This window comes from Hypanus sabinus, unplaced genomic scaffold (genome assembly GCF_030144855.1).
Source record: "Hypanus sabinus isolate sHypSab1 unplaced genomic scaffold, sHypSab1.hap1 scaffold_298, whole genome shotgun sequence".
NCBI lineage: Eukaryota > Metazoa > Chordata > Chondrichthyes > Myliobatiformes > Dasyatidae > Hypanus > Hypanus sabinus.
In genome coordinates, this window is record NW_026781133.1 from 147,710 (window position 1) to 159,230 (window position 11,521).

The following is an 11,521-nucleotide window of genomic DNA, read 5'->3' on the forward strand; positions in this document are numbered from 1 at the left end:
CCGTTTTCAACCAGCTTCAGGTACGAATCCACGACCAGCGATACTCCGGATTCATTACCCTCATACCAAAGAACGTTTGATTCGGGCTGCCCGGAAAAAGGGTATGATCAGTTTTAATGATTTCAAATTTCGTATTCTGGAAGAATATAGTCCCGAAGTTTTAAGGGCAAGAATGGCTTTTAAATCGGTTATGTCGGAAATTCATCAGGACGGCTACAAGCAAGCGCTGTTATTTCCTGTACAATGGAGAGTTACCCTCAATGATGGGACCTATCGGCTGTTCAAATCTCCAGCGGATGATCAAAGATTCCTTAAAGAATAGTACTTTTTTTTTACTACGGGTTGACTAATGTAATAACTAGTCTATAGATCTGGATCTTGTATAATTTGATGATTTTTTACGTGATGGTTAACAGTGTATTTCTTACCAACGGTAAAGGTGCGTTTTTTTGGTTTATCCTGAGTTCGTTCCTTTAATATTATTATTCTGTTAGTTCTGAAAGTAACTCATTAGGTTTTTTTTTTAAGTTTATGTACACTTTTTATACTTTTGACGTTTAAATATTAAGGTTTTTTTATAATGAAAAACTTTTCTAAGATGCCGTTTCTTTTCCCCAAAGACCTTAGTGCTGGGATACGTCACATACGTTTTGATGTGTCTGAATGAGTTTAAGGACTTTCTTTTAAAACATTAATACAATATAATTCATTTATGGGTTTTAACGTTTTAAAATTTTCCCTTTGTTTAAATCCTTTTTATATATATATAAAATTATAATTTTATAGTTTAATCTTTGTTATAGTAACCCTTTCCTAAAATATGGGTGGTTTGTGTCTTTTTTTTACTTTTGTGTTTGAGTTGCCGTCTTGAGACATGGGGATGAATTTAGTATTAGATTGCCTGCTTGCCTCTTTTTGGCTTTTTTTTCCTGGGGTTTTGAGGGTGGAGGGAGGGGGATCTTTCTTTTTGCTTGCTTCACGCTTAGTTATATGTCATTGGCTGACTCGAAACTACAAAAATGGTTGTAATGTCAGAACTTCCGGTTCCTCCTTGAACTTACTTCCCTCTTCCGGATTCATGAGATCTATTTTTTTAACCTTATGTGTTAATTGTAATAAATATTGACAATATGGATAAGATTATTTATTTTGTTTCTTGGAATACTAATTGTTTAAATCATCTGTCAAACGGAAAAAATATTCAAAGTATTCCACCGACTGAATGCTAATATTGTCTTTGTCCAAGAGACCCATGTGAGGAAATGGATCGTGAACGTTTTTTTTCAGGTTTTGGAAGGAAAAACTGTATCACTCGAATTCCCAAGCCAAAGTAAGAGGCGTTTCCATTTTTATAGATTCTTCAACCTCCTTTATACACTATGAAACAATTTCGGACCCACAAGGTAGATTTCTGCTTATTACTAGTTTACTTTTTAATCAAAAAGTTGCTTTAGTTGACGTTTATGCTCCAAACACTGACTGCCCTGAATTTTTAAGTGTCTATTTACATCCTTTCCTAATTTGAATCAGTACATGCTGATGATGGGTGGGGATTTTAACTGCTGCTTAAACCCTTCGTTAGATAGATCTAAGTACACCCAAGCTCTTCCGAATAAATCAGCCTTTCCTATTAATTCCTTTATGATTGATTCTGCAATTTCCGAAATTTGGCGTTTTTTACACCCCAATGACAAAGAATTTTCATACTTTTCTCATGTTTATCATAATTATTCAAGAATGGACTACTTCTTTATTGATCTTCGTTTACGTACCGAAGTTATTGATTGTAAATATGAATATATTACCATTTCTGACCATGCCCCTTTGAAGCTATCTGTTAAGAGAATGGATTCAACTTCTAACGCTAAATCTTGTATGTTCAACACCTTTATTGCAGGACTCAGAATTTCTTAATTTTATTAAACAACAAACTGATTTGTGTTTCTCAACAGATTCTACTGCAGAGATCCCTAGTGGATCTTTATGGGACACTTTTAAAGCATTTATTCGTGGACAGATCATTTCGTACTCTGCTGGAGTTAGGAAACGAACTAATTTTGGAATATCAACATTAGTTGATAAAATTAAAGCAATTGATAAGATTTATTCAGTGACCCCCAGCAACGAACTTTATAAAGAAAGAGTTGAACTTCAGATGGAGCATAGTTTGTTATTATCCTCTTCGATTGAAAATCAGTTAATCAAATCTGGAACCCAGTTCTATGTACATGGAGATAAATCTGGTAAACTATTGGCTAATCAATTGAAAACTGCTTCAGTTAAACGACAAATTACTAAGTTTCGTAAACGAGATGGCACATTGTCGATTGATCATAAAGAGATAAATAAAGCCTTTCAAGATTTTTACAATTCTTAATATCAATCAGAATTTGTTGAAGATTCTTCTATAATGGATGATTTTTTAAGAAAATTGAATATCCCCAAATTAACAACAGAATATAATGTATTTCTAGATACACCTATAACGGAAATCTAAATAAAAGAGGCGAATTTTTCAATGAATTCCTGGAAAGCCCCTGGTCCGGATGGTTATACTGCAGAATTTTTTAAAATCCGTTTTCTGTATACTCTCCCCTTGGCTTTGTAAAATTTTTAAAAATGTGTTAATTTTATGTAAATTCCCACAATCTTTTTATGATGCCTCTATCTCCTTAATTCTTAAAAAAGATAAAGACCCCACTGAACGTGTACCCTATCAGCAAATATACTTGCTGAATAGGGACTCTAAGATTTTTAGCAAAGTTTTGGCCACTAGATTAGAAAACATATTACCTCGAATTATCCCTGAAGATCATACTGGATTTATTAAAAACCGTTATTCATCTTTTAAGTTCATACGTGCTGTGGTAGATATGGTTGTTGCATTGTAATCGTTGGAGAGTAGAGAGAGAGAGAGCGAGCGGGATGTACCAGCTACAGTCAGGCAAACCATCCTTTGCGTTCTTGATCCGTCGTATCGTTGTGGCCATTCAGTTATGACCCCTCTGTCATTCAGTTAGACCGTTCTTCTGTGGTGAACTCATCACTATGGCATGAGTGGACACACACACAAGTCCCTGCCGGCCCTGCGATAACACTGTGAATTTAACTGACCGAGCTCCTGGTTCAGTCTCCGATGCCCCACACCTTCCCGTCGGTTCCAACTCTCAAACAGTGTCCACTAGTGTGTCTCCTGGTACGTCCGAAGGGTGTCTCACCAGCCTTGACTTTTATCCCTGCTGTCCACTGAGGAATGTTAATGAACAGAATGGTACAAGATAAATAACCCTCTCAGAAGTCATAATACGGTGAATCAACAAGTCTCTCTCCACTCTCTTATCTGTAGCAGATGTTCTTGCATGTTTTCTTTTCCAGCTCACTCTGTCATGACCAGTATAGCAACAGTAACGGTTTGTGATTCTGCCGGGGGCGGGGGCCATGGGTAACACTGCACCCTTCTGCCCATCCAAACTGTTCATCCTTCATAACAGGCATTAAAATTACCAAGAAACATTAGAATTCATTTAAAGTTAATTTTTTTACCTTTAATAGCCCAAATTAAGCAACTTGTTAGTAGGTGGCCCCCATTATCTTTGTCATTGGTTGGTCGAATTAATGATATTAAGATGATAGTATTACCCAATGTTTTATATTTATTCCAACCATTACCAATTTTTTTCCTAAATCTTTTCTGATGTTATTGACTCCAAAATATCCTCGTATGTGTGGCAGAATAAAAATCCTAGACTACGCAAAAAATATTTACAGAAGCCTAAGAAGGAGGGTGGTTTGGCTTTGCCAAATCTAAGATATTACTATTGGGCAGTTAATATTCGATATTTAATATTTTGCACACAACAATCGAATATAGCATCTTGCCCACAATGGGTAAATTTGGAATGCAAATCTGTACAAGACTATTCATTGTTTTCAATTTTAGGATTTTTACTTCCGTTTTCTTTATCTAAATTGAATAAACAAATAACGAATCCTATAGTTAAACATACATTGCGAATATGGTTCCAATGTCGTAAATTTTTTAGCTTGAATAATTTTGTCCTATCAAGCACTATTATCTCTAACTTTATTTTTTGGCCCTCTTCTATGGATCAATCCTTTGTATTATGGAAAATAAAAGGTATAACATGTTTTCGTGATCCATAATTAAATAATAGTTTTCTGTCCTTTGAACAGCTATCTAATAAATATAATTTACCTTAAACACTTTTTTTAGCTCTGAATCCTTGTGAGAAGGATTTCGTAGCCACCATATATAATATGATCATGAAAATACAGTCAGAAGTATCAGAAAAAAATTAAGAAGGAATGAGAAAAAGAACTTCATTTTCTTATGCCCACTGAGCAGTGGGAGAACATTATTCAATTAGTCAATTTTTCCTCTATTTGTGCTAAATATGCCCTAATACAACTTAAGGTTGTACATAGGGCTCACATGTCCAAGGATAAACTTGCTCGATTTTATTCTTGTGTTAATCCAACCTGTGACAGATGTCATTCTGAAGTTGCTTCATTGACCCACATGTCTTGGTCTTGCCCTTGCTTGCAAAATTATTGGAAAGATGTTTTTGGTCTGTTACGTATTCAGGCAACAATAAATATATGAGTTCGGCAAGGGTTTCCTATAATAAAACAACACGTTTATTAAACACAGAAAACAAACCCCCCAAAAGTAAACAAACACTACCGTAACCGGAAACAGCTGCTGAGCGGCTGTTCAAACAGTTCGTAAAGTGATATTCCAAAACAGTTCTTTAAAGTGATATTCCAAAACAGTTCTTAAAGTGATATTCCAAAACAGTTCTTAAAGTGATATTGCCAAAAGTTCGATATGCTCACAGTCCATTTAAAAGGAGAGACTTTACAGGACGATTTAAGTTCTCTTTCACGTCGCTTGCTTCGATTCCCGACGTCGAAATTCCCACGAAGAATTTACGAAACAGAACGGCTTAAAGGCACTGACCTTTCCTTCTCCACTACCTTCAATCCTTTCTAGGTAAACCTAGGGATTAACACGAAGATAGTCAACGAAATCCTTCCAAATAAGGATCAAACAAAGGTCGCCCTCGTTTCACCGTAGAAAGCGATTCTCCTCGATTTTTAACTTCCAACCTTGAATCTTCACTCTCCTTTAATTCTCAAACAAACAGAATCATGAAGAACCTGTTGGCATTAACCTTTTAAACTTTAGGCATTAAATAAAAACTTCATCCTTCAACTAAACTGCGTCATCACTTCAAACACGCAGTGGCATGAAGTCAACTTGGCAAATCCAGCCACGAACTGCCCCTCCTCACAGGGTGGGGTCTACCTTTTATAATCTGTTAAAAAAAACCCGTCACATGATCTCTACTGGCGGGAAAATGACGTCATTCCACCATCACAAGACCATCACCTCAAGTCCAGTACAGCTTCAACCCCAGTCACAGGACAAGGGCTCCACTGTCATGTGTCACGAGTACGTAACACCTCCCTCCAAAAAAAACATTTTTGGTCTGACAAGAACAAAAATTTTTAACAATTGCTTACAAGAAAAACAAAGGTATAAATTTTATAACATACACAATACACAACACCATCATATAACAGCTTATAAGTCACAATACAGTAGGAGTGTTACAATTGGAAAAAAAAACCACTCCATAAAAAAAATTACAATGTACATTCAACATCGAGATAGACAATCAGCAACCACATTATCTTTACCTTTAATATGAGTTATCACAATATTGTACTCTTGTAACATCAAACTCCAATTTAATAACCTTCTGTTTTTGTTTTTCATCTTACTCAGAAAAACTAACGGATTATGATCAGTGTAAACAATAAGTGGTTTCTGAGTTGTACTAACATATACCTCAAAATATTCCAAAGCTAAAACAAGAGATAACAATTCTTTCTCTATTGTCGAATAATTTCTTTGATGCTTATTAAATTTCTTAGAAAAGTAAGCTACTGGATGATCAAGCTCATTCCCCTCATTCCTTTGCATTAATACTGCTCCTGCAGCCTCATCACTAGCATCCACAGCCAATGAAAAAGGTTTTCCAAAGTCAGGTGCCTTAAGCACAGGTTGTTGACATATCATTGTTTTCAATTTTTCAAATGCTTCTTGACAAGGCACCGTCCATACAAACTTCTCATTCTTCCGCAGAAGGTTAGTTAATGGAAGGGCAACATTAGCAAAATTCTTACAAAATTTCCGATAATATCCTACCATTCCCAAAAACCTTCTGAGAGTTTTTTTCCCCGTTGGAGTGGGAATCTCTAAAATTGCCTGAACTTTTGCCTGAACAGGAGCTACCTTACCTTGACCCACAACATAACCAAGGTAAGTCACAGTGGCATGTCCAAATTCACTCTTAGCTAAATTAATAGTTAAGTTAGCTTTTGAAAGCCTTTCAAACAATTTCTCCATCGCAATAATGTGTGCTTCCCAAGTATCATTTCCTGTCACTAAATCATCAATATAAGCATCAGTATCTTTCAATCCCTGAATCACAAAGTTAATCATCCTCTGGAAAGTACCTGGGGCATTCTTCATCCCAAATGGAAGAACATTATACTCATATAACCCAGATGGAGTTACAAATGCAGAAATCTCTCTACCTCTGTCCGTTAATGGAACACACCAATACCCTTTCAATAAATCAATCTTTGTAAGGAACTTTGCCTTTCCAACTTTATCTACACAATCATCTACTCTAGGAATTGGATATGCATCTGTTTTCGTTACAGCATTCACCTTCCTATAATCCGTACAAAACCTAATACTACCATCTGGCTTTGGCACCATAACACATGGCGAACTCCAATTTGAGTTAGAATGTCTAATGATATTATTCTCTAACATGTATTCAATTTCTTTCTCAGCAAGTTCACATTTTTCCATGTTCATCCTATATGGATGTTGTTTAATAGGTTTGGCATCCCCAACATCTACATCATGTGAAGCTATAGAAGTCCTTCTCGGAACATCTGGAAACAACTCCCTATATTTAAAAATCAACTCCTTCATCTGTTGTCTCTGCTCTAACTGTAAATGTGCTAATTTTTCATCAATATTTTCCAGAATGGTTGAATTTGGTAACCTAACAGAAACAATGTTGGATTTAGAATGAAAGTCAGATGAATCATCTATCACGTTCCTAGTTAAATCAAACTCATTCTCACTAACCACAACAGTCACAGTATCAGATTGTTTCTCAAAATATGGTTTCAACATATTTATATGGCAAAGTTGTGTTGACCTTCTACGATCTGGAGTTTTTACCACGTAATCCACATCATTAATTTTAGACACAATTTCATAAGGACCATGAAATCTAGCTTGTAAAGGATTTGTCTGCACTGGGAAAAGAACCAACACCTTATCTCCAGGCTTAAACATCCTCATCCTAGCGTCTTTATCATACCAAGTCTTCATTTTCTCCTGAGCCAACTTTAAATTTTCCTTAGCTAAACTACAAGCTTTATGTAACCTGTCCTTAAATTTCAACACATAGTCCAACAAATTAGTGTGTACTTCCTTATTAATCCACTGTTCTTTCAACAAAGCTAAAGGTCCTCTAACTCTATGCCCAAACACAAGTTCAAATGGACTAAAACCTAAAGATTCCTGTACCGATTCCCTTACTGCAAATAAAAGTAAGTTTATACCCTCATTCCAGTCACTTTCATTTTCCACACAAAATGTCCTAATCATATTCTTGAGGGTAGAATGAAACCTCTCCAAGGCACCCTGCGATTCTGGATGGTATGCAGACGAAGTGATTTGCTTAGCTCCCAATTTATAAACAATCTGTTGAAACAATCCAGACATAAAATTACTGCCTTGATCAGTTTGTATCTCCTTAGGTAATCCAAAATAAGTAAAAAAATTTATAAGGGCCTTTGTCACAGTCTTAGCTTTTATATTCCTAAGTGGCACTGCCTCTGGAAACCTAGAAGAAGTACACATGATAGTCAACAAATACTGATAACCAGTTTTTGTCTTTGGTAATGGACCAACACAATCTACAATAACTTTAGAAAATGGTTCACCAAATGCTGGGATAGGTTGTAATGGAGCTACTGGTGTAACCTGATTTGGTTTACCCACAATTTGACAAGTATGGCACGTTTTACAAAACATCGCCACATCTTTTCTTAGACCAGGCCAGTAAAAATGTTTTAAAATCTTGTCCACAGTTTTCCTTACCCCTTGATGTCCACCTAAAGGCACACTATGAGCTAAATTCAAAATCTCATTTCGATAAGCTTTTGGAACAACTACTTGGTAAACAACATTCCAATCCTCACTTGCAGGAATTGTAGGCGATCTCCACTTCCTCATCAACACTCCTTTTTCTAAGTAATATCCTACTGGCACCTTATCAATTTCACTATCTAGTAAAACCTGCTCTTTTAATTTTATAATCTCAGAGTCTCTATTCTGCTCTGCTATCATCTCCTTCCTAGACAAAGATAAATCTTTATAGTCAGACTTACTCCCAGAATCTTGTTCAAACAACGAAGATAAGAAAGTCTCTGACACATCCTCAAAACTCGAATCCTGAGTTGAACAGTCCTGAATAATAACCTCATTCTGCGCATCAATCTTTTTAGCCATAGCTCTAGTCACAACACAGGAAGAATCTGTGTTAGAATTCAACTCTGGTTCCTCTGACTCCATTGTCAAATTCACTTCAGGAAAAACTTGTCCACCTGCCAAGTCATTACCTAACAATAAAGAAATACCATTCACAGGTAAGCTATGCTGTAATCCTACTTTAACAAATCCAGTAACTAACCCTGACTTTAAATTTACTTTATGTAAATGTACAGGCATAAAATCACTTCCAACACCTCTTATGTAATTTACCTCACCAGTATCAGACTCTTCATTAAACTTCAACACACTGTCTAACATCAATGACTGAGAAGCACCAGTATCCCTAAGGATTTTTATTGGCACCAGAGTAGATCCTTCCTTCAAGGATACAAACCCTTCAGTTACAAAATGATCATATCCCTTTCTAACTTGGTCAGACTCTAACAAAGCCTCATTTGTTTTTATCAAACCCTGTAACTTTACATGTGCTTCAGTATGTTGCACACAAGCATCTGGAACTGCTTCCTTCTCTTTCTTTCTCAATTTGAAACAGTTAGCTATTACATGGCCAGGCTTCTTACAATAGTTACAAGTAAGACCAAACTGTCTTTCCTTCACAGGCTTTCCTTTCTCATCAACTTTCTCATTAACCCCCGATTTAATTTCAAATTTATCTGGAGTCTCCATGTTATTTTTCCTCTTAAAAATTCTGCCTTGAGGAAATTTGTTCTTATGGATCAAAACATACTCATCAGCTAATCTAGCACAGTCCTGCAATTTATCAGTATCCTTCTCATTTAAGTAGGTCCTTACTTCAACAGGAATGCTTCTTTTAAATTCCTCCATTAAAATCAGCTCTCTCAATGTATCATAGTCCCCATTTACATTTTTAGAAGAAACCCATCTCTCAAAACACATAGCTTTATCATAGGCAAATTCCACATAAGTTTTTTCCACAGACTTTTTCAAACTTCTGAATCTTTCCCTATATGCTTCTGGGACTAACTCATATGCGTTTAAAATATGACTCTTTACAATATCATAATCAAGTGCTTGCGCAGCTGTTAAAGCTGTGTAAACTTGTTGTGCTTTGCCTTTAATTACACTCTGTAACAACACTGACCATTTATCTTTCGGCCACTCTGACATCCGAGCAATAGTTTCAAAATGTTGAAAATACCTTTCCACTTCTGTTTCACTAAATGGAGGGACCAATTTAATTTCTTGACTAGCAACAAACGTTTTTTTAGAACCAGAAGACTGATTTCCAGTCCTTAATTCCTCCATTGCATATGCAAATTCTCTCTTCTTTTGTTCTGCCTCCAATTTACACCTCTCCAAATCAGCTTTACTTTGTTCCAATTTCATTTGTTCGATTTGCAACTGCATCTCCAGTTTACTTATTTGAAACGACTCTAAAATCGATTCATCAAAAACACCCGAATCCACATAGTGTGACGCGATTTTCCTCTGTATTACAGCCTTAGAAGTAGTCTGCAAAATACCTTTAAGTTGCAATCTACTAGCTATCTCAAACACCTCAGTTTTTTTCGCCTTCGCCAACACCTCTGCAGCTGGCGAAGCCAGAAACTCATCAATATTCATTGCTGCCGAATACCACAACAAGCCAAACAAAAGAACCGAGTAATCCCCGTTTCCAAAACACCGATTTAAAAGTTAGCAAGCATGTAAACTCAAAAAATTCAATCCCGACGCAGCCCCCATATTTAATGTTACGTATTCAGGCAACAATAAATATATGAGTTCGGCAAGGGTTTCCTATAATAAAACAACACGTTTATTAAACACAGAAAACAAACCCCCCAAAAGTAAACAAACACTACCGTAACCGGAAACAGCTGCTGAGCGGCTGTTCAAACAGTTCGTAAAGTGATATTCCAAAACAGTTCTTTAAAGTGATATTCCAAAACAGTTCTTAAAGTGATATTCCAAAACAGTTCTTAAAGTGATATTGCCAAAAGTTCGATATGCTCACAGTCCATTTAAAAGGAGAGACTTTACAGGACGATTTAAGTTCTCTTTCACGTCGCTTGCTTCGATTCCCGACGTCGAAATTCCCACGAAGAATTTACGAAACAGAACGGCTTAAAGGCACTGACCTTTCCTTCTCCACTACCTTCAATCCTTTCTAGGTAAACCTAGGGATTAACACGAAGATAGTCAACGAAATCCTTCCAAATAAGGATCAAACAAAGGTCGCCCTCGTTTCACCGTAGAAAGCGATTCTCCTCGATCTTTAACTTCCAACCTTGAATCTTCACTCTCCTTTAATTCTCAAACAAACAGAATCATGAAGAACCTGTTGGCATTAACCTTTTAAACTTTAGGCATTAAATAAAAACTTCATCCTTCAACTAAACTGCGTCATCACTTCAAACACGCAGTGGCATGAAGTCAACTTGGCAAATCCAGCCACGAACTGCCCCTCCTCACAGGGTGGGGTTTACCTTTTATAATCTGTTAAAAAAAAACCCGTCACATGATCTCTACTGGCGGGAAAATGACGTCATTCCACCATCACAAGACCATCACCTCAAGTCCAGTACAGCTTCAACCCCAGTCACAGGACAAGGGCTCCACTGTCATGTGTCACGAGTACGTAACAGGTCCTATTTCAACAGTTCTGAGTATCAAATGGCAAACTATTACTGCAATTTTCGGTTTACCAGTGGTGGATAATAGTTGTTTATCCCCCTCAGCCTGGCGGATGATTGCATTTGTCACAATAATGGCTAGATGATCTATCCTATTGAACTGGAAGGAAATTAATTCTCCAACTATATTTCAGTGGTTTTCTCAAACTATTTCTTGTTTGAGCTTAGAAAAAACTAGAAGTGTTATTTTGACCCCAGTTAAATTTGAAGAAACTTGGAGACCATTTATTCAACA

General features: G+C 36.4%; 1 protein-coding gene across 1 annotated transcript; it reads right to left on the reverse strand.

The window, feature by feature from the left end:
• Positions 1 to 6,551: 6,551 nt before the first annotated feature.
• Positions 6,552 to 11,186, reverse strand: LOC132388327 (uncharacterized). Its single transcript, XM_059960662.1, has 2 exons — positions 8,509 to 11,186; positions 6,552 to 7,819 (listed from the first exon to the last, which is right to left on the reverse strand). Exons 1-2 carry the CDS (start codon positions 10,214 to 10,216, stop codon positions 7,809 to 7,811), a joined length of 1,719 nt encoding a protein of 572 aa, XP_059816645.1. The 5' UTR covers positions 10,217 to 11,186; the 3' UTR covers positions 6,552 to 7,808.
• Positions 11,187 to 11,521: the final 335 nt, after the last annotated feature.